We start from the raw sequence: 23,607 nt of genomic DNA, 5'->3' as shown, positions 1-23,607 counted from the left end.
GCACTTTTTTCAGTCTATGCATAGAGCAGGGACTGTCAAAACAACATAGCAGTTATGGACCTAAACAGACCGTGAACCGGTTATGGACCGGTTAATCAATGCATAGAATGAAAGCCTGGTATAAACCTGTGATTTTAAATGTAAATTAGCATGCAAACGTGACATGTGATGTGTATATGCAGGTTCTAAGTTCTTAATGAGCATAACACCGAAAAATATTATTAATGCAGGCTTATGATTGAATGCACATTGCTATCAAATTTTATGTGTTGTACATTATATTGATTCATGTGATTATGTATGGATGCATGTAGTTAATCATAAGCAATGCCTATGAGTGAATGCAAAAATAAATTTAATGTGTTACAAATTACATATGTGGCATGATAGTATCATTGACATGCATCTATGAGCCTAAATGGGAGGTTTGAATCTTAAATTAGATTCATTGTATATATGCATGTAATAGAATTGATATATTAAAAGAGTAATCATGTAAACATTAATTCTATTGAGCCTACAATAAGAGGGTAAGTGGTACTCTAGGCTTCATAGAATAAGTTTTTGATCGGATGATTCAAGAGCGGGTTCTTATGGAACCAAGCATCTAGATTACATATGATTAAATTCAAGACAAAAGAACAAAAAATCCATAAAAATGGTGGTTCACACATTAGTTTTCATTTTTTTAGTTCTCATATTCTAGCGATTCTTGATAATAGAAAACATCTAATTGGTCTTTTTTTTTGTTAAAATTTCATTCAAGTCCTTACAGTTAAGAAATTTGTCAAACTTGGCAGGGGCACATACCATAGGCACGATTGCATGCTTCTTTATGACGAAGAGCCTATATGCTTTCACTCCCAATGGAAGGTCTGACCCGACGTAAATGTTAGGCTTGCCTTGGATCGGGAAACCAGATCGTGTTCAACAAGAGCATTCACCGAAACATAAGAACCAGGATTGTGGTTCTACAATCCGATGCCCAACTCTATGAGGACCCCTCCACTAAAGTGTCGTGGGCTCGTATTTCTGGCTCCTCGGTTGGGTCTTTGGTCCATAGTTTCAAAATGATTTTGCAAACGCAATGGTGAAAATGGGTCGGATTGGGGTGAAATTAGGAAGGTGTGCTCCAAATTCAATTGATGTCTTACCTTACCTTTTTTCTGGTGGGGGGCATACGTACGGTTTGCTTATTGTTTCCTACTTGTGTCATCGTAAGGGGTATTTGGATAAATGACAGAATATGAAGTCTTTTTTTGTCATTAAATGTAACTCATGAGGGTTTGGGAATAAATCATGAGATACACTTCGTTGAACACACTGCACCAACTTCAAATAGTTGTTTTGCACCCATTTTTCAATTCATCATGGACTACGTCACAAGGACACGCTTTAAAAGACACTGATAGGCAGCTATTATTGTGTAATTTTCTATTAAGATTAGTGCATAAGAGGATAGGACACATAGATAAGTTGTAGTATCCCTGTGACCAATGTTGTGAGTATCAGAATCAGACCTATATCGTTTGGCCAATGATTCAGGTGAATCGGCAACATCGATTCTCAAACGAATTCGGACAAAAAATAATTTAAAAATATTGTGTATCAATCAAAACATGATGCATGTTAAAGCCATTAAAATATTATTAAAATAATATTAGAAAATTAATTTTAAGTTATTTTTACATTTATTAAAAAATAGCCAATTCATGTCAGTATCGTATCAATTTTTTGGCGACATGATATATGTATCGGCCGATACGCATCACTGATACTGACAACACTCCCTGTGACAGATCATTAGCCCCCAACTAATGGCAGTTGATGTATTAGATTTGAAAAATCTGCATAATTACCTATTAATAACTTTTTCTTTGCTAACCAACAGATCCATATTTTCTTACTGAATCTGTTTAAATGAGCAACTTACTTAGAGTTGTTTAACAATAAAGTTGTTCAATATTTGGATTATTACTAAGGATGGCAGTGGACCGGAATGGGGGACAAGGTCCCCCCCCCCGCCCCGCCTCATCTCAAAATCCTACCCTCCATCAAAGCATGGGTTTTGGTTTTAACCTCCATCCCCGCCTTCATCCCCGTTTCATGTCCTCCATCCCCGGTCTAAACTGGGCAAGGCGCGGTGGAGCTGTGTTTCCCTTCGGTCTATTGCCATCGGGGACAAGGCGGGTTGGGGTAAGGGGCAGGGTAGGGGAAAGCGTAAGTCCATCTTCGCCTCCATCCTTGCACGTGTTTTGATTTCAACCTCCATCCCCGCCTTCATCCATGTTTCATGTCCTCTATCCCCAGTCCAAACCGAGCGAGGCGGGATGGGGGAAAGCTTAAGTCTATCCCCACCTCCATCTTTGCGCGGGTTTTGATTTTAACCTCTTTCCCCGGTCCAAACGAAGTGAGGCGAGGTGGGGCCCCATTTTTTTCCCATTCCACTGTCATCCCTAATCATTACATTGAGCCACCTACTTTTATATTAATGCATTTCAAACACCAAACAACCTTTTTTATTTTTTTCTAATCAAATAACTAAACTCATTATCTTTCAGTAAAGAAATCAATAGTGAAGCCATTTTAGCTATTTTGTTTGTCTAAACAAAGGTCAAGTTAACCTTTTTTTTTTTTTTACCAAGCATGTTCTTGAAACATGAATGGCAAAAACAGGGAACTAAATGTAATAATAAAAACTTTGGTCACCTTCATGCAAGTAATTGATCAATTGAGTGATTTTCTGTACATCACTCTGAACAAACATGTTAAAGATGTGAACTCAGTTATATTATTGTAATATTGTTTATCTGCTAATCATAATCAAAATCAACATTATCACCATCTATTATTTCTCTAATAATTCGGCTCCACAAAAAGGGAAATATAGAAGTATCATGACAAAGTGAACAAAGTAATTCAGTAAAATACTAATTCAGGATGTTTTGTATTTATTTTAATAGGCCAAAGAAAAAAACTCTATCACCAATCTCACATTGGCTTGCCTCTCCTCTAGTTGGTAAAGCTCTTGAGGTCTCCTTACCCACAAGAGAGTACACCCAGCTTGGACCTTGCGAAAAGGATGCCACCCATGAGTTTCGAACTAGTGCCATCCTGTCAACTTGATGACACTCAGAAGTCACTCCTTCCAGATGAGTAGAGCTCTTGTAGGTTATGATTTACATATTTTTCACATTAAATCAGATTGCGGGTCTTCGAATCAGCATTCTTTTCTTTTTAAAGTTTGTGTTTGTCACCAAGAGGGGCTCCGCTTGTCTGGTAGGAAATGTTAGTGCACATCACCTTGTGTTGGGATGTTGCAACTTCAAACCCCAAATGGTATGGTTGTATAACTGGCATGAGTCTGCCTATCCCCCAGCTTTCTCTATAGAACAAAAAGTATGTGTTTGCCAAGCTTTCATTACAAAATCTGGAAACTGGATATGAAGAGAACAAAGATGTCATTATCAAAGCAAATGGGTTCAAATATGGGTTTGGATGGAATCAGATAAAATTGAATCCAGATCTGGCTAGCTTAAAACCCGATATTTAGACTTAATTGGTCAGGGTTTTAGCTAGATTTGGGTTCAGGTTTTAATGCAAAATTTAATCTCGAACCTGAATCTGATTATTAATGAAGAAGAGAGAAATAGGAGCTCATGGTTCTTAGATGAAGATGAGAAAAGAGATTTGAGAAAGAGTTTTATGTTAGGGTTAAAAATAATATGTATATATATATATATATATATAGAGAGAGAGAGAGAGAGATAATATTTATAAAAGTATGATAATACATTTTTTTAACAGGATTTGGGTTCAAATATGGGTTTGGATGGAATCAGATAAAATTGAATCTAGATCTGGCTAGCTTAAAACCTGATATTTACACTTAATTGGTCCGGATTTTTAGTTAGATTTGGGTTTAGGTTTTAATGCAAAATTTAAACTCGAACCTGAATCTGATTATTAATGAAGAAGAGAGAAATAGGACCTCATGGTTCTTAGATGAAGATGAGAAAAGAGATTTGAGAAAGAGTTTTATGTTAGGGTTAAAAATAATATATATATATATATAAGTATAATAATAAATTTTTTTTAACAGGATTTGGGTTCAAATATGGGTTTGGATGGAATCAGATAAAATTGAATCCAGATCTGGCTAGCTAAAAACTTGATATTTACACTTAATTGGTTCGGGTTTTTAGCTAGATTTGGGTTCAGGTTTTAATGCAAAATTTAATCTCCAACCTGAATCTGATTATTAATGAAGAAGAGAGAAATAGGAGCTCATGGTTCTTAGATGAAGATGAGAAAAGAGATTTGAGAAAGAGTTTTATGTTAGGAATAAAAATTATATATATATATATATATATATAAGTATAATAATAATTTTTTTTAACAGGATTTGGGTTCAAATATAGGTTTGGATGGAATCAGATAAAATTGAATCCAGATCTGGCTAGCTTAAAACCCGATATTTACACTTAATTGGTCCGGATTTTAGCTAGATTTGGGTTCAGGTTTTAATGCAAAATTTAATCTCGAACCTGAATCTGATTAATGATGAAGAAGAGAGAAATAGGAGCTCATGGTTCTTAGATGAAGATGAGAAAAGAGATTTGAGAAAGAGTTTTATCTTAGGGTTAAAATTAATATATATATATATATATATATATATATATATATATATATATATATATATATATATAATATGTATCAAAGTATAATAATAAATTTTTTTAACAGGATCAACAACGGGGAGGAGCAAAGGCAAGGTGGGGGCACGGATTTTGATTTTAACCTCATATCTCCGGTCCATTCTAAGTTTGATGTCCTCCATCCCGATCCAAACGGGAAGAGGCAGTGAGGGACTCGGTTTCCCCCGGTCCACTGCCATCCCTACTGATCACTGCTCTCTCTCACTGAAACTGAGGAAGAGGAGAGGGAAGATGAAAACCCTAAGCAACAGCAGGCCTAGGGCTTCATCCCTACCCTCTCCCTGCACCAGAGCCCATCAGATCGGCGCCCTAGCTCTCGTCGTCCTCACTTTCTTCGCCACCAGGCTCCTCGATCGCTACTCCGACTTCTGCTTCGCCTCTTCTTCTTCTTTGACGCTGTTGCCGTCGGTTTCGACTGAATCCGATGGCGGCCGATCGAGAGGAGAGGGTTTTCGATCGGTGTTCGGCGGCGGGAGATTGAATTGGCCGGAGAGAGGGTACGGTTCACGGCTCTCGCTCCGGATCTACGTCTACGAGGAGTCGGAGATCGAGGGATTGAAGGAATTGATGCGCGGGAGGGACGGCAGAATCACCGCGGAGGCGTGCGTTAAGGGACAATGGGGAACTCAGGTGAATTTTCGTGATTTGGGTTCTTTTTTTATGAAAAATGATTGAGACTTGGGAATTCTTGGAATGGTGTGTCTCTCGGATTCTCTTTTGAAGAGTTGGAGCCGTGAAGTTCTAAGAATATAAAAATTCTAGGCATTGCTTGAGAAATCTGGGGAATATTGAATTGGGGAAATCCTAGTATCGCCAAAGCTTTTCTTGCGCAAAATCGTGTTTTTCATCATTTGGACATTTGAAAGTGGGAATTTTTCGTAATGTGGTATCTTAATCACATTCTTTTTTATAGAACTTGCGACATTTGGAAAAAAATTTGATCTTATGATGATATTTTTTCGAGATCGATTGTTTTCAGGCCTCCAGAAATTGCATTTTTCATTTAGATTATTGTATGTATGTTCATTAAGACTTTTAGTGGTTACCAAGTTTTCATCCACATTTTGAACTTGTGATAAGATTGATGGACTTCGAATTTTCTATTTTGCCAGTCTTCTAAATTTTAATTGGAGATTATATGATCGGATAATAAAATTGTTTATATATGAGATAATAAATTTTCTAGATTATATGATAAGATGCTAGTATTTAGGAACACAAATTCTTGTATTCGCTATTTTTGGAACAAGCCCTTGGGGAAAATCATTCATCCATGTCTCCCTCCTTAATGATATTTACTGGTTCAACAACTCTATGGAACAATGTGCTGGTCTCCATTCTTTTCACTGTCACCGTTAACTTGAATCCACCATTCTCCTACATGTTCTCAGCAATTGAATGCACTATGTGCACCACCTGTTCCATGTCGGAATCCATTTTTCCCCTTTGCTTCTTAACCATGGTGCTATACATTTTTATTTTTTTTTGCTTCACCAGGCTGCCCTCTTTCCCATCCATGCCCCAGTCTAGTGAATCAGGTGCTATGAGTTGTTTAAAGAAGGGACAACCAAAAGGGGTGCAGAGTAGTTATCCCATCTACTTGATAGAAAGGACACCAACTCAACAGTGGTAATCCCCTATCTTGTAGGTTTGACTGTGTGTCTGCAATCTATACATAGCAACATGGAGAAAACTTTATCTTTGATTCGGTCCTTCTCATAGCCATTCTGAGGAAGTCTATTGATGCCAACAAAGGGAATACGTTAGCTCCTTGATTTGGTCCTTCTCATAGTATTCCTATGAAAAGTGAAAATTAAAAGATCCAAGAACGAGATGTAAATAACTGAGAAGTGCTTGTATACTAGAGTCTCGACACTGTGTTCTCCCAACTCGTGTGTTAGCCTCTGTTGTTCTTCCAGCGCCCCTTCACCTGGAATCCTTCTCCAAATAATGTCTAGAACACTTCTGTAGGGGAAAGAAAGGATGTGCCATCTGCAGATATGTCCAAAATCTAGGTTTTATTCCCCATTTCCCAGCAGTATGCCCACACACTCCTTGAAATCCTCTAGCACATTTGTCAGTCACTTGCACATCCTAGTAACTAGCCTTGCACCATGATGGTGAGGGCCAGCTACTTGGCAATCGTGCTATCCCTTATTTGCTTTTTACTAATATGGATTACTTTCTCTCTTCATGGAATAACCACCACCACTTAACTAAGAAAGCTTCATTAAAAACCTATTTCACTTTATCCCGATGAATACCAATTCTTGTGGGAGAGTGGCATGCCTCTAGGGGTATGACGCAAGCTCATTAACCCCCCTAATACCCTTCAGTCGACTTCCCAAGCTTTGTTCTTGTGTAGAGTTAGTTTTAGATTTTTTAAATTTTTCTTGACTTACATTTGCTATTCTGCAAGGTTGACGATAACTGAAAGAGTGGTACTTTATATTGAGGTTTTCTCTATCAAAACATTATTGTCCAGCTTTGTGTCAACTACATGGCTTCTGCTATTATTTCACGAATTTGCTATTCTATTTTGAAAGATGTGGTATGTCGCCAGAAAGCTGTTGCCATATAGTTATATACAATGTAAATCATTAATTGTTGACATATTACTATTACAGGTATCGTCCTCATGATTGTTCTTGTTGCTCTTGTGAAGATGACATGGTCTTGGTCACTTTGTTAGGTGAAAATCCATCAGTTACTTCTGAGGTCGAGCTTTCGTACATTTGACAAACACAAAGCACAGCTGTTCTTTGTTCCATCTTATGTTAAATGTGTGCGGATGATGGGTGACCTTAATGACAAGGAGATCAACCAAACATATGTTAAGGTTATTTTCTTGGGCCAGTTCTTCACTTTTTTTGTCATACTTCTCCTATTCTGTTAACTTGATCATGGGGGAAGCCCAAGATCTTTAAAATACATGTTTTGCATAATCATCTTCTTGACTTTCTTCCATTTTTTTACTATCTTCTTGCCTTTACGATTTTATGCTTTTAGATATCTTCCACTGCTTTCAAGATTTTATTTATGATTAAGACATCTTGTTTTATTTCTCCATGGAAGGGTGTAACTTCTTGTTTTTTATCTACTAGATATCTATAGATTTCCATTTCTTTTCCCTCATTTTGTGATCATCTCTGTTTCTTTTATATTACTCAATGCCTTCCGTTTTGTACCAGGTCCTGAGTCAAATGCCATATTTCAGGCTATCTAGTGGACGTGACCACATTTTTGTCTTCCCAAGGTATCTTAACCTCCTCAATATGAATAACAGTATGCTCCTCTTTTTTCCCTTTGCCATCTCTTGTTGCTGATATGTCGAGAAGAATATGCATATGTTAGTTTTGGACCAGATATCCAGTCCATTCTATCCATTTAAACTGGATATGATCACAAGGATCATATTCAACTTTCAAACTGTTCAAACTCTAGTTAAGCTTGTTTGTGTTCAGAGCAGATTCAGATCAGAGTGCAGAAGGCTCTAATTTGATCTGCATCCCCATGCAGCCCATGAGAGTGAATGTGCTTTTGTTTCAAGAGTAGCAAAAGGATACAGACCACCTGCTGTAATGATGTGTTGGATTCCACTCACATGCATGCACACACCCATACATGTGCACGTGTGTGTGTACATCTCTAATTTTATGGTTAATTCCATGCTTCCGTTATGTTTCTAAAGAAAAGATGTGCCCCTTTCTTTGGCCGCAAAAATGATAGTACTGTCCAAGGTGGATTCAGATTTGTGCAGCATCTTAACAAGATATTATTGCTTCTGAAAGTCTTCATAGTTAATTTATAGTCATAGAAAGAATTTAAAAGTTACTTTACAGATCTGCTGGCTCACATTGTAGCTATTCATGCAAGAGACTGTAGTTTTCCAGTACTTTGATGCTAGGGAATATTTAATTCGGTATTATTAACTTATCAAGGTTTCCAGTTTGACTGGTTGACTTTATCTACTCTATAGTGGTGCTGGTGCTCATTTGTTTCGATCTTGGGCGACATATTTAAATCAATCCATCATTCTTTCTCCAGAGGTATGATTTTTCTAAGCTCTCTAGACAGCAATTTTTCTCTGAATGAACTTTTTGAACTTAAAATACTCACTGAATAGTACTGTTTATAATTAATGCCTAGAATCTAAGGTTTCAACAAGCTAACATAACTATATTCTCCTTTCAGAAAGTGTCTTGGTTTGCTGTCATGTGAGCCCTTCTGATTCAAACAAAACTCAAAGCCCTAAGGTGTTTCATGTTTTCTATCCATTTTAGTTTCAGGCATGCCCTCAGTGCATCAAGAAGTGGATAGCTTTGTTTTGTCTGGTAACTAGATTGTTCTATGTATTCTCTCAAAAGAAGAAGAAAAATCAGGTGTTTTATGTAGCAAAACCTTGTTGAGATGACATGATTATTCAATTGTTTTATGTTCTAAATGTGTAAGATATTAACAAGCAAACAGAAATGTCCTTGGACTCAAAAGCAACAAAAATTGTTTCCACAATTCTGGATGTTGCTTACCCATGACACAACCTATATGAAGCATTTGGCACATTTAGGAGAAGCAAATCCCTTTTCGGCTCCTGGTGTATCTTCATGGTTTCAACTGCACTATGTTCATGCCCCTAATGGAATAATTGCATCTTTTCCAAAGTGTTATATCTTTTTGTTTCAGTTCTGAAAGCAACTCCCTTGCCTTATGCATTCCATGTGAGTACTTGTGGTTGATTGCAACTCAAAATATTGATGACCATCTTGCATCAGTACAGGGGGACCGGACAGACAAGAGAGATAGAACTGCATTTGATACTTGGAAGGATATCATTATTCCTGGAAATGTTAATGATGGGATGACAAAATTTTCTGGCAGCACCCTAGTCAAACCTATCCCACTGTCGAAGAGGAAATATTTGGCAAACTTTTTGGGTCGAGCACAGGGTAAGATTGGCCGTCTTCAGTTGTTAGAGCTTGCTAAAAGGTTCCCCGACAAGGTTAGTTTTCTTCTATGCAACATGATGTGGTATATCGTTTGTATTAGATAGGGTTCTTTTTTGTCTCTTTCTCTGAGATATTGCTCTTCTGAGACTACTTTAAGCTTTCCTAGTAGTTACCTCTATATGCCTAAAACATTCAATGGACTCTTTTTTAGATTTCAAATAATTACATCAATGCACATACTGCGACATGAATAAGCCATATCTTCTTTGTGGTTTAATGTAAATGTATGCACTGGAAATTGCATATCAATATGTGCACGTGAAAGTCTCTCTTTCAACAGCCCATAACCTAGGACCCTAGGCACATGCTACAACACCGTGTGGAGAACTTGCACATGGACGGATAATAGAAGACGGGACTTATATATCCATGTGTTTTTTCATCTCTCGATAACCCAAAATCTGCGTCCTAGTCTAAGGATACAACCTAGGGTAGGAAATATATTTAGTTATTTGCACATGCATCTTTTCCTCTCTGAAGAACCCACATTCTGGAAGCCCAAGCATGCACTAGAACTCGCACTAGAGAACTTTGTAACATATCCTAGGCATAATCCCTTGGATCCTTGATAGAGGCTACAACCTAGAATAGAGAACATGCCATGATATGAGGTGGACAAAAGGGGGGCAAGCCTTATTGGTCTGGCCTTTGTCAATGTCAAATAGATGCATTGTCTTGTCGCATAACCAGGGCCAAAGTTAATATTCTCATGAAGTGATTGATAAGAGCACTGACAAGGTAACAAATTAGCTTTTAGACAATGGTGCCAGCAAGCTAAAGTACTGTGTAGCACCCATGGATGTTCTAATTGGCCGTATCAATACAGAAGTCTTAACATTTTTCCTGTCTTAGTGAGTTTCTTCCTTTATAAGTATTGTCTTGCATTCATGTCAATTTAATGTTTCATGATTTGAAATATTTTTACAAGAGTGCATGTTATCTCTGGAGCAGCTGGAGGCCCCAGAACTGAAGTTGTCTGGTCCTGACAAATTTGGAAAAGTTGAGTATTTTGAACACCTGCACAATGCTAAGTTTTGTCTGTCTCCACGTGGGGAATCATCATGGACTCTTCGCTTCTATGAAGCGTTTTTTGTGGTAATCTCTCTCTCTCTCTCTCTCTCTCTCTCTCTCTCTCTCTCTCTCTCTCTCTCTCTCTCTCTCTCTGGTGCACACGATGCAGGTACTTATTCAGATGCCTCACTATGGAACCATAAGAGATACACGTATGGCATCTCTTCTGAATGTGTGTTTATGTGCATTTTGTGCATCTAGGTGCAGTCTTGTCTTTGTGGGTGTTGGTTGTGCATGCGTAAGACATCTTCCTGCATTTCTCAACAATGTTTATCTTGTGTTGTCTCATCTTATAGAACTGAAACTAAAATATCTACTCTGGTTGAACATCTACAGGAGTGTGTTCCTGTCATCTTGTCAGATCAAGTGGAACTGCCTTTCCAGAACATCATTGACTATACCCAGATTTCAATCAAATGGCCAGCTACTCGAATTGGTGTAGAGCTTCTAGAGTATCTTGAATCCATACCAGGTGAAAATCCCTAAACGCTAAGATTTTAAACTAGAGAGCTGTCTCAGACTCTCAGGTATCAGAGAATGAGACCATTGATCTGACTGATTACTGACATGCTGATGTGCATAGTTAACAAAAGCCAGAATGATAAGCTGGCTTATTCTTGAAGTCTGCATTAAAAGCTTAGCCAACTTGCTCGATTGCCTGCTTAATAGTGATTTGAACTTGTAACCAGAATTGTTAGTTGTATCAAGTCGTGTAATTAAGTTCAGATGGCACAGAGGAATCAAATCACTAAATATTTCAAACCGAGGCAATCAAGCAAACTCGAGTCAAGTTGGCTGTTCCCAAAGGCCGTATAAACTTTTGGTTCAATGTTGACCAACTAGAAGGTCAAGCTCTGAAGTGCTGATATAGGCCATTCTTGCATTCAGACAAATTCAAGTTGCTTGTGGCCTCAAAGGCCATGATACTTTTTTCTTTAACATTGGGTAATTGAATTGTTTAGTCGACACATGTCATCTCCTCAGTGAACATGCTTTATGCTCCCTTGAGCTTGAAAACTTTGAATGCTTCAAATTGTACAAGGTGTCTGATTCCATAATTCCACGTGCAGACAATGAGATAGAAGGAATGATATCCCGAGGCCGGCTTGTTAGGTGCTTGTGGGTCTATGCTCCAGAAACAGAGCCATGCTCGGCTATGCTTGGGATCATGTGGGAGCTTCAAAGAAAGGTGAGAACCTTCCATCAGTCGGCTGAAACGTTCTGGTTTCATAATGGTTCTGTTGTCAACAGAAACATGGTTCATTTCAATGATTGGAAGCCACCCATGCTGCTTCCTTGAACTTGTCTTTGCATTTGATTCATTCAGTACGCATTGTTGTAATTCTCTTGTATCAATTCATTGAACTTGTAAATATGCTCAGAGGAAAACAATGAATTTTTTTTGCTCAACAAGTGTACACATTTCAGTTTTCAAGTATGATGCTAAACCTGTGAAGAACTAAGGGCCTTTCTTGCATCACCCATCCATGCTTTTTTCCCAGAAACATTTGCATTATGCAAATGTTTGCTGCATACTGGTTTCTGCACATGGCCTTACACATACCAATGCTTCTGGACACACTACATGGTCTTGTGCTCCTACAAATGCAATACAACCTAGCAACTTAAAGTAAAGTAGCACAGAGGTCTCAAGAATGCCAGTCACCGAGTGCCCGACCAGCTGTACTTTTTTTTTTTAAAGGCAAGCTGGGGTTAGGCAGACCCTTACCAGTTATACAACTATACCATAGGGTTTTGAACCTGCAACGGCCCAACGCAAGGTGACGTGCACAAGCTACTCTTACCAGACAAGCGGAGCCCCCGTTGATAAGTAAGAACCGACCAGCAGTATTTCTTCCATCTTGCATAACACTTTAATTAAAAATGTTACATTTACACAAGAAAGGGTCTGCGAGTCAAAAAGGACATCTTTTGCGATTTACTGGAGTCAAAAATTTCATGCATACTTTATCTTTGAACTGCTCCCACAGCGTTCAAAGAAAACACGAGAATGTTTGTCATAGAGAGAGCATGTACAGAGAAACTAGATTTTTTTAAACAGATTTATGCCCGTAATAGCCCTTGTAGCAACCATGGAAGTAATGCCCGATGAAGAACTACAAAAAAAACAGATTACACCATTATTAATTAGAAATAAACAAATAAGTGGTGCTAAGATGGCCTGGCGTTTCGATCAAATATCAATGCAGTTGACAGGAAGATCTCTCTTGGCGCAGCTACGAACTAGGGAAACTTAGAAAAACAGAAATTAACATAAAATGCATGAAAAATAACTAAAAAACTTTCATAAGCCATTCATCCTTGGGTTAGACATGATGGATATAAGATGATTTTGGGTCTGGTTACTAAAGTTTGGATCCTTACTAGTTTTGGGTGTAGAGGGGTTTTGGAGAGGTTCAATATGGATGCTAGGCATGGCTTGAGGTGGCTCAATTTGAACTGGATCCAATTGGGTTTGAGCATGACAGAATTGGGAATGGATATGAAAAAAATCATGTGGGATTGAACTTGGTAGGCTTTGGTTCAAGTTCAAATTGGGTTTATCTATGAATGGTTCCATGGATTCTAATATAAGCTTTGGGAGATCCAATAAAATGGGTTTGGATTTATTATGATATTCTATATCTAAATCTTCTCTAATTGGATTTGAGTCTTTGGGTAAGTCATGGATAGGTTCTAATGGAAGCATGTCTGAATTAGATTTTGAATTGGTTTCACCTACTTGGGTTTGGGTAGAAGCTTTAGGAACAAACCTAGTTCGTATCAAACGTTGCATCTCCTCTCATGTCTGAACTTGTCCCAAACCTTGGTTTTCACAATCTTTCTGCAACTCATCCTATCACATCTTGGTGGAACCTGGAAGTTGTGTCGTCACCAATAGAACCCTGCAATGCTTCGAAACATCATGCCTGTCAAGGTAGAACCACATCACATAGAACCAATCAAAGAATATATTTGCATCTAAGAGACCATGGAACTTTGAAAACTCCACTTTGAAATCTTAGATATTGGTTTGCTTGTATTGAATCTTAGTTGATTGGGATCTTGGGGCCTGTGGGTCATTTTGGGCTTTAGAAGGTTTAACAAGAAAGCAGTGATTAGGCTGGGTAGGCTTGTGGGTCATTTGTAGTGGAAATGTGTTGGGCTTGGTATGGAAAGTCTGAGTTTGAGTTTGATTGGGTTATGGGTTTGGTGGTTTGAATAATGAGTTCGGTTAATATCCGATTGGATTATAATTGAATTGAGTACACTATGATCTCGTCAAACCCAGATTAGGGTAGCACAGAGCCTGGATCGGATTTGAGGGATAATAGATCTGGTCTAGACCCAATTCATGTCTATAAAGTGGTTGGGTGTAGTTTTGACCCGGTCTAAAACCAAGTTGAAGCTTCGTTCGAACCTAATTAAGCCAAGTTTGGGTCCATTCAACATGAATGGAACCAAAGTAATGGGCTTGGGTCTGATTTGGATGAAAAATCAAACCAAACCCGACATCAAAGAGTTCAAAATTGGTCTAAACCTAGCTAGGACCCATTTGAACCAGGTCTAGGACCCAGGACGAACCGGTTCGACCACCCTGTTTTGCGGGTGAGAGTACCCCATATGTGTTAGGGCAAGCTCGGTGTACTCCCTCCCCACCCAGACAGGTCTGGTGGTTTGTTGTGGTCGACAGGTGGTATCCTGCTGACAAACGGCCAGCAAATGACCGCCGTGCCACTCTTGTGGATATGGGAGAAGTCAGTGGTGGTTCGACCTCTACCAGTACCGATTGTTTCTTCTTTATTTTCAGTGACCAAACCCACCACAATGGTCGGCTGGCTGCTGATAGTGGCGGGGAAACGAATGGTGGGTGGTCCGTGATGAAATTGATGCAATGGACAAGAGGATCACTCCTAAACCCTACAAGAATCAGCACCCTTGTGCAAAAAACATAAAATTAATATAAAATGCATGAAAAATAACTAAAAACTTTCATAATCCATTCCTCTACAATGAATGTTTATAATGAAAAGGGAAAAAACCTAGAAACCCTAATCCAACAATGGATCTAAGATAAGTCAGAAATTCAAAAAGATCCAAAATATAATCCTAAACTAAGATCCAAACTAAAATAAATACAAAAAAAAATCAAATAATAAGAGTGGATCCAAATGGATCATGTAGACCCGATGATGCTCCCGCTCCTGCATCAAATATGCAAAGCATTCCTGACTCTCTTCTATACAAAAAATCTCAGCCCACGGCATTTTAAGCTGTACCAAAATACAAAATACAGTACCAGTTATCAGAAAACACAGTACAGTTGGGACGTAAAATAATTCCTATGCTTTCTGAGAGAAAGAAAACAGAAATTACAGCCATCGGGTAAATGAACCAAGCTTCTTGTAATTCAGTTTAGTTTGGCATCATAATAAGCTTGTTGAGGCTCACAAAATGGCCTTGTATTTAGTGTAACGAGCATGTTTTACAAGATTGATTGGGGGAGAGAGAGAGGGAGATTTTGTCTGCATGAATTGGCTTTTAAGTATGACTTAAATACAAGACGGTGGGAATTTATTTCTTCATTCTATCATTCTTTGAAAGAACAAATTATTTGAATGAGCCTAGGAATTCAAATCTTTTCCTTGTCTCTTAATAAAAAGTTTCATTCAAGTGATCTTGCTTCTGATGAGGTGAGCTTGAGGTAGAGATCGGAGTCAACAAGGCAAGCTCTGCCAGTTCAACACAATGTCACAAGTCACAAATCTCGGTGAGAGAAAATCTTGTGACATTTTCAAGATTTGGTTTTTTAAGGAAAATATTGGCATATATAAAAATATATAAAATACATAGCAGTAAATAAAATTATAAATAAAGTAAAAAAAATAGCACAATGCTATCTATATCATGTTAATATCATAATAAAAAACATGGTAATTTCTGTTTAGTTACAATTTTATCGAATGTCTACGAAGAGACAAAAACATGGCAATTTCGAAAAGAGATATTTTCAAAATATCGCATTTTTTCCATATTATTTAGGCCTTGGAATCATGATAAAATAGTGTTCTCAAGATATCAGTTATATTTGTGACATAGGTTCAACACATTTAGCAGCCTTATTTCCAAGGAACTTTTTCAAGACTGGTTAGGTTCCTGCAAGATTCAGTAGCATGCTGAGAATGGAAGGGACAGATCATGTATTTACCTTAAATTACACAAAAATGGCATCACAAGTTAACATTTGTCAAACCAGGTGCAATTGAGATTGTGATATCATCATAAGGCTTTTCTTGGTCAATTTCAATACAACCCCTGCTCTTCAAAACCTACAAGGCCAAAGTAGTAGAGTGCCTTAGTACACGCTCATATAAGCTTCATATGAAACAGAAGGAAACAATTCCAGGTAAAGCAATGCCCTTTTCAGAAGTGAAAGCAAACATAAAAAGGAAACAATACGACCACTCAAAAAATCATTCCACTATTATTTTAAATTTTGAACTTCATTATAAGTACTTTTCTGACTGTTTCTGCAAACAAGATTATACATATAATAGGAATGATGATTGACCAAGGTGGCATCTTGACATAAGTAAAAACACATGTTACCAAAACTTCGAAGAACAGCCGGGCACATTCTTTTCTTGTTCTTCCTTCCAGAATATTGCTCAAGTTTAACTTTCCTGGTGGATCTAATGGACCCTTAAATGACTTCTTCAGATACTGAACCACAGCCCTAAAACAAAAACCAACTTCAGAGAGAGGCGTGCAAACGTGAAACATAGAAGGAAATGACTGCTCATGTTACAGAGTCAACTACCTGGTTCTCACAGACCAGCTTTCAGCCCCATCTTCTGTAATAACTGTAACAGAAAATAGGACATATGAAGTGAGATCCATTAACACAATCGGAATGAGAGAGACCATCATATGGTTGGTTTCAAAGAGATTCATCAATCAGATGATCATGAATCGAAGAAATAATTCGCTACACAAGAATCCAATTGTAATATGGTATAATAGTAAGTGTAGTCGATTCAAATTGAGCAAGTCTGATCTAAACTATTCTCCAATGACCACCAATTATTCAAAGGAAAAAGAAAGAAGATGAAGGAGAACTCCATCCAAAACCATATAACCACAATTATCTAAAGTTAACTTTTTGTGTTTCATCTCACCAGTTTGTGAGGCATCTGCTTCCAAGCAATCCAGATCCTGCAACAAAAGTAGGGCTTCAGATACATCCAAATTTTTATAGGAGAGAGATTGTTTTTTACATTAAGGAAAAGGCTAACACACATCTACTATGGATATCCACAGCAGAGAAGAATCCATTGAAGTCCAACAATCAGAGAAGGAACTAACCTCAAGAGGGTGTCTAAGCCTAAACTCTGGAGTCTCCTCCAGAGGTAGCTGATGTGCATCATCTGCAATGGACGCATCAACACCAGGAACATCTGGTTCAGCAGAAGCATGTACTTCTCTTTCTGGATCAAACCCAGATTCAAAAATGGGTACTCTTTCTGGATCAAACCCAGATTCAAAAGCATATTCCCCATGCATTTCTGATTCTAGAGTGACAGTAGTTGAGGGAGTCAAGTGTTGGGAAGGCATGAATTCTGCAATCAAATCATTGCTGTGACCAGCTTCGTGACGGAGTTGTTCAATTTCAATGTCAGGGGATGGAGTGCCAGCAGGAGGTTCAGCTACTCTGCATTCAAAAGCAACCTCACCAGAAGATGGACCAATCTTGGAGGTAAAATATTTTCTCTTCACGAGGTCTTGAAGCTTTGCACACATACCTGTAATGCAGTGGATATCATAATCTGATCTAACATGCCACAATTGACAGTTGAAGACAGGTGCAAGAAGCCACAACATAGAAGAACAACAAAATAGTTCATAAATGGGCTCAGATTGTGATTTGGCTGGGCTCTGAGTCAACTCAAATCCTGTGTTAGACTTAGCTGAAACATAAACCTAGACCCTATGTATTTAGCCATCCAGTCTGAGTAAACCTAAAAACTTCCTTTGAAGGCTTCAACTTGTCCAAGTCAATGGAAATTAAAGCCTTGGAAGCCTCTCTCATCTTACTAGTGCCCGTCAAACAAGTACATGTGACTGGATTCTAAACAACAATCCCACTGAAAATCAGCTCACCAGAAATTAAGGGCTCGTGGAAAATTTCCACCCCATGGAAGTTCCTTTGTGCCTGCAAAACCTTCACTGCAGAGAAAGGAGCTCTCTTTCTTTCACGCCTTAAATTCCTGGTGTCATCCAATTGTTTCTTCATGAACCTACAAATCATGAGAACACATGAGAATCTCGGTAAGTTGTACAAGTATATATATATATATATATATATATATACATATATATTATTTATAATGATGTAATAGGTAATACCCTCTATGGGTATTTTCGTCATTTCAGGGAATTGTAATAGAAAGTGCCCAATGGGCACTTTAGTCTTTCTTTCTTTATTTCCTTTTTTGTCTTTTTTTTAGCTAAGGGCATTATTGTCCTTAGCTCTTAGAGCAGTTGGGGGTGATCCCAAGGGGCTCTAAGTGCTCTCCTTTTGTCTATATAAAGGGAGTAATTCCCCCTCTTGTATCTGATGCTTCTCTTAAGCATTCATGCTCAATAAGATGAATATTTTTTACATTCTTGTGTTCCTCTCTTTAGTTCTTTGATGTCTTGAATGCACTTAGTGTTTGTGTTGTGCCTTCGTGCTCTTGTATTGTCCCTTAGTTGGAATTGTGTATGTGCATGCGCACTTTGTGTTTATAATCTTGTAAGCCCTTAGAGGCCCTCTTTTTGTATTTTTGCAAATTTCATTACAAATCTTGGTCTTCATCACACATCCGGTGGTACTGTTATTTCCCATAAATGGTCATTATGCAGTTAATTTGTGATCATAGAGGAGAAAAAACAGTCAAATGAGAAATGAACAAGAACCAACTTTAAAAATATGCATATCAATATATAGAGGATTGGACCAAAAGATGAGAGTTTGTCAGTCCCTACTTGCAAAAGTTACACATGGCTGCTGTTAAACACTAAAATAAATCAACACAAAGTATGCCTTTTAAGTGTGCATGTAAGTGGGTGTATTGGCTCGAAGCAAAAAGAAAGCATGCCTTCTTTTTTGAGAAAGAGAACACAAATAAAATAACACATCAGAAATATCACTTACTTATTACTCAACACAATAACCTCATCAAAATGTAGCTTTCTCTTCCTCGATTTGGCTGCTGGCTTCTGACCAGGTGGTGTTGGACGCAAAACTGACAAGTTGTTTGAATTACCAACCGTAAGTCATTGACTATATGCAACTTATGCAGATGACCATAAGTGAACATAGACAACAGCAAATAAAATGTTTGAAAGCAAAATCAGATTAGATAATAGCAGGTAATGCAAGAAACAGAAAGAGTTCATAGAGGCTGATCTATTAAGAAAGGCACGAACCAAAGGCATAATTCTTCGTCCGTTCATTGCTAGCTTCTGGTGATACCAGAGCATGATGTGATTGACGTGAATAAGTTGACAGGGTTGCTAATTGAGTCGGAATTTCTTCAGGAATAAAAGGTTGATTTCGGTCCTCAACAAACTGATCATCAGGTGCATGTGGTTCTTCGATGGTTTTTCCACGTTCTTGAAATTCATCAAAAATATGACCTGATCCAGAAACATTTACAGCATCACGCATAATTTCTGTTTCTATATTGTCTCTACCAATATCATCCCCATAGTGCATCTGATCGTGTTGCTCGATATTAATTGTTGTAGGAGGACCATCAACATGAATATCACCATCTTTTGGGGGAGGAGGATGGGAGCTGCCACAATTGACAGTCTTAGCAAAAATAAATTCATGCCAGTTTTTAGCAAGTAAATTGCATGCCCCCACATAATACTTCAACAATTTGACAAGTCCACTCAGGACTCAGTCAACGATGATGTAGGCCAACTTTTCATTAAAACTCAGAAGCTAGTCAGGAATTTATCTGAGCCCATTAAACAAAGAAGTCCATTGAAGTAAGTCATTAATTCCAGAGCCCCCTCAAAGAATTCCTTGGACAGGTTTTGACCCAACGAACTCCAGGGCCCCTGATTACATGTTCCAGAGTAGTGATCATGCTTCTAGGTAACTACTTCTGAGATGTGCCTTACACTACAAATAGCAAAAGGAAACATGAACGAAAAGAGGTTCTCAAAGATAGGCTGCTTACTCTATATCCATGTCTATGGGACCAAAATCCGGAAGCGCAGGCTCCACAATTATATCAGAAAAACATTCCTGCAAGAGAATAATATTTAGATAATTGCTGCTCACTTGATAAATTAGGTGGCAATTAATCCCATGCATACCTCATCTAAATCAAAAGTTGCATACAGCTCTTCTTCACCAGGGACTGAATACACAGAAGAACAAAAAAAGTGATCAAAACATGCCATCATTTTGAAAGTGTCTTCATTGACAAATCAAACAGGTCACCAGCCAAATAAAATGACCAACAACACTTGGACTCTCAAGAACAGATTGGAGTGAACAATTGCCATATTCTTTTAAAAATTAAAATCAATTCTGGCCTAAAGTATCGAAATCACATTGCATTTCAGACTGATGCTAGTTCAGTTGAGCTGGGTTGAGTTTAGCAAGTCTCAACTCAAACCACCAAGTTCTGTTACCATCAAATGCATAAAGGAACACTCAAAAGTTTCTCTTTCGAAAGAAAAGTAAAGCAATCAAGACCTGCAATTGTGATTTCTTCATGAGTTCTGATATGATTATCTGGAGCCCTGGGAAAAAAAAACCAACAAGCTTCTCATTAGTTTGATGTCATCATTAATCCAAAGTATACAAATTTTGCACACACCAGCAAGAATCAGACACACTTACTCTGCATATGGTGGTATTTCCAGTTCAAAGGCATCAAGTTCCAGTGTCTCAGGAATTGTGATAGTGTGGAATGGTGCTGTTGTTGCTTCTTCTGGCAAATCAACTTGTAGTGAGGCAAATGCATATCTCAGTTTGGTCAAAATCTCATTGCAATCATGATAAAGGTAGTCAACTTTCCTTGAATATATTCTGACAACACCAAGTAGAAGGTGCCCAGATAATCTCAGTGCAATAGGAACTTCGGGGAACATGATAGTGTCTGGCAAGACATGAACAGAAAAGAAATGAGAAAATCAATGAAACTGAAAGAAGTCCCCATCTAACAGGAAAAAAGAAAAAACATATAAAGCAGAGAAGAGATTCGCACAGGTCAATCTATAACTTTTGCTGATAATATACATAAATTCAAAGCCTTTTCCTGATAAATCAATGACAGGAAATTCATCAGGCTAAAAAGATTTTCGTGGACAGCTGGTAAATGAATGTTAACCAGAGAATGGAACTTTATCTGAATTGCTTTTTCAGCTATAATAAAGTGACAGAATTCAGTTTTAGCATATAAATTCATTAGAAATATAGAACAAATTGCTTTTCTTCATTCACTAGAAGTGTAGAACAATCTGCTTTTCTCTTCACCCAGTCCAGCACATATACTGCACATAAATCTGTAGTGTACACAATACATGGAAGACACACAAAAGGGTTTATACCTCAATCAAATGCTGCAAGCACTCCAAAGTCCAAACTACAGAAGCTACTGACTGTTCAAACTCAGAACAACCAGCAAAAAGTTGAGATGTTAATTTCTACAGGGAATTCTTTTTCAAAAAATGTCAGATATTCAACCAAAGTGCTTCATAGAGAAGATATAATCTTCTTTGCTCGATCATGACTAATTTCCAGAAAAGAATCTTACCAAACAAAAATAACGAGAACCAGAAAAGAAAATGATTTCTATTGAAATGCCAAAAACTTCATATTTTTTTAGGGTTGAAAACAAAATCTAGGCTCAAGGCACCAAAAATCAGCAGTTAGACAAATCAAATCAAATAATTCAATTGCAACTTTTCTTATTTTTATTTTCCCCATTTCCTTTCGCTGTTTTTTTTCACTTCCCTCTTTTTTAGTTAGAGGATGATATCAGAACAGAAAAATTGACGAAATGAAATCGATCTACCATGATGGCACCATTGCAATCCCTAAAATTCAACAGTAAAAATGGTGAGAAGAATAAACTGATTTTGTGCTCTGTTTTCAATTAATCTACCCATAATTTCATCTTTCCGAAAATGCACATGAAAAATAAGTGCTCAAATAATTTGTTATTTTTTTAATTCTAATAAAAAGACACCAACACCCCCTCCCCCCCCCCCAAAAAAAAAAAAAAACATGAGAAAAAACAGGAAAGATATGAAAAAGCGTTCAGTCAAAATACCAAGAAATCCAATTTCTGGATTTACCTCGGCTAAAACCAGACAACTCTATGCCTATATTACCAGAAAAACAAAATAAATCATCTTACTTCGGGTTCAATTAACGTGTCCTTATTAACTAAAAAAATAACACTAAATAAAGAAACAGACGAAGCACTTTTTTTTGCATTAACACTAAATTAATGGCGCAGAATCGCTATCCCTGAGAATTCCCACACAAAAAAAAAATAAAAAAGGGAGAAATCCCAATAGAGGGCACAAAAACTCACCGACGGAAGCAGAAATGTTCATCTCGGAAACCTGAGACTTTCGCAGCTTGTGCTGAAGATGAGCGGCCATCCAAACCGTCCCGAGTGGGCCCTTCCTCGCGAGGATGAAGTGAGAGTAGAACATGACGACCGATATCGATCGATCGTTTTCGCTGCGACGACGATGAAACGGAAGAAGACGCGCTGATTTCTAAGGTTTCCCTGATTTATACCTCCCTTCTTCTTCTTCTTCCTTCCTCTACAGAGAGAGAAAGAGAGGTAAGGAAGAAGATGCGCGAAGGATGAGAGAGAGAGGAAGATGCGCGCGCGAGAGAGAGAGAGACAAAGAGTTTCGTTTTTGGCGGGAAAGTTGCTGGGTTGGCGCCTTATGATAATTTACGTAATGCCCTCGAATATTTAATTTTAGTCGTGTGAAGCCACCGCATACGGGTCGATTCAGGTTTTGTGTTGAGAGAGATGTGGTAAGTCCACGACCCAACCCGGACTGATCTCAAACTCTGAATGGATCAATGGTTCGGGTCAAGTCCAAAGCTTGAACCTGTTTGCAGAAACCGGCTCGGACTTTCAAAAACACTTCTTTACCCCTATCCAACCGAGCTGACTTGAGGATGAACCCAATCTAGAGTTTGGGTCGGGTCAGTGGCACCATGAATAGATCACCCATGTTTTAGATGGGCCCCACTGTTTGTTTGAGAGTCGTCGATTACTTTCGATGATCGGCGAGCAAAGAGGAATGGATGGATGGATGCCTTTCATCACATAGATGAATGGTGTTCAAGGAACCCTTCATACCCCGAGTCAGGGATGCAAATGGGTCGGATCCAGGATGGAGGTTTTGCAAATTTTGGCTGTTTCAGATCTAACTCTCCCATGTATTTAGCTGTTCGGATCCAAATCGTTTGGATCCCTACCCTGAGCTTGGTCACACTTACTCAATTTATACACATATGGGTTTATATGGGTTTGTACTTAAACTGAATTAAGCCCATAAAACCCTGAGTTTGGCTCAACTTACATAAGCTTGCTAGGTGGTAAGAAATATAGTTTTTGTAATCTTATTTCTCCCATCTCTAAAACTGTATTTTTTCCATAGACAAGCCAAGCCAGCTCGAACTAGGCTCGTTTAACTCGGGCTTATTATGAGCTCAAACTCAGCTTTTCTCATTGCAAAACCGAGCCAAGCTTGAACACTTCAAGCTGGGT

General features: G+C 38.1%; 2 protein-coding genes across 2 annotated transcripts; one reads left to right on the top strand and one right to left on the bottom strand.

Annotated features, from left to right (window-relative positions):
* The first annotated feature begins 4,858 nt into the window (after positions 1-4,858).
* On the top strand, positions 4,859-12,254 carry LOC149817264 (putative glucuronosyltransferase Os03g0107900). The gene is made up of 8 exons (XM_089987428.1): positions 4,859-5,348; positions 7,411-7,557; positions 7,910-7,974; positions 8,698-8,767; positions 9,496-9,717; positions 10,676-10,819; positions 11,132-11,267; positions 11,866-12,254. Exons 1-8 carry the CDS (start codon positions 4,950-4,952, stop codon positions 12,093-12,095), a joined length of 1,413 nt encoding a protein of 470 aa, XP_089843554.1. The 5' UTR covers positions 4,859-4,949; the 3' UTR covers positions 12,096-12,254.
* Positions 12,255-12,849: 595 nt separating this feature from the next.
* Positions 12,850-22,528, bottom strand: SYN3 (Rad21/Rec8-like family protein). Its single transcript, XM_089987055.1, has 13 exons — positions 22,405-22,528; positions 20,703-20,961; positions 20,556-20,602; positions 20,171-20,214; positions 20,032-20,099; positions 19,268-19,638; positions 18,993-19,083; positions 17,957-18,093; positions 17,162-17,598; positions 16,975-17,011; positions 16,617-16,659; positions 16,406-16,532; positions 12,850-12,912 (listed from the first exon to the last, which is right to left on the bottom strand). Exons 1-13 carry the CDS (start codon positions 22,526-22,528, stop codon positions 12,850-12,852), a joined length of 1,848 nt encoding a protein of 615 aa, XP_089843181.1.
* Between the last annotated feature and the right edge of the window lie 1,079 nt (positions 22,529-23,607).

Source organism: Nuphar pumila, chromosome 14, assembly GCF_984573655.1.
Source record: "Nuphar pumila chromosome 14, dmNupPumi1.hap1.1, whole genome shotgun sequence".
Classification (NCBI taxonomy): Eukaryota; Viridiplantae; Streptophyta; class Magnoliopsida; order Nymphaeales; family Nymphaeaceae; genus Nuphar; species Nuphar pumila.
The sequence above is the reverse complement of the archived record's forward strand: the minus strand, read 5'-3'. Positions and strand labels throughout refer to the sequence as shown.

Bases quoted from the DNA above. Each gene is read 5' to 3' on its own strand.
- LOC149817264 (XM_089987428.1), top strand. From the start codon at position 4,950: ATGAAAACCCTAAGCAACAGCAGGCCTAGGGCTTCATCCCTACCCTCT. The intron at 7,558-7,909 runs GTTATTTTCTTG...GTTTTGTACCAG, and splicing joins TCAACCAAACATATGTTAAG to GTCCTGAGTCAAATGCCATA. The intron at 11,268-11,865 runs GTGAAAATCCCT...TTCCACGTGCAG, and splicing joins GTATCTTGAATCCATACCAG to ACAATGAGATAGAAGGAATG.
- SYN3 (XM_089987055.1), bottom strand. From the start codon at position 22,528: ATGTTCTACTCTCACTTCATCCTCGCGAGGAAGGGCCCACTCGGGACG. The intron at 20,603-20,702 runs GTAAGTGTGTCT...TTTTTTTCCCAG, and splicing joins GAAATACCACCATATGCAGA to GGCTCCAGATAATCATATCA. The intron at 20,215-20,555 runs GTCTTGATTGCT...CTGTGTATTCAG, and splicing joins TGAAGAAATCACAATTGCAG to TCCCTGGTGAAGAAGAGCTG.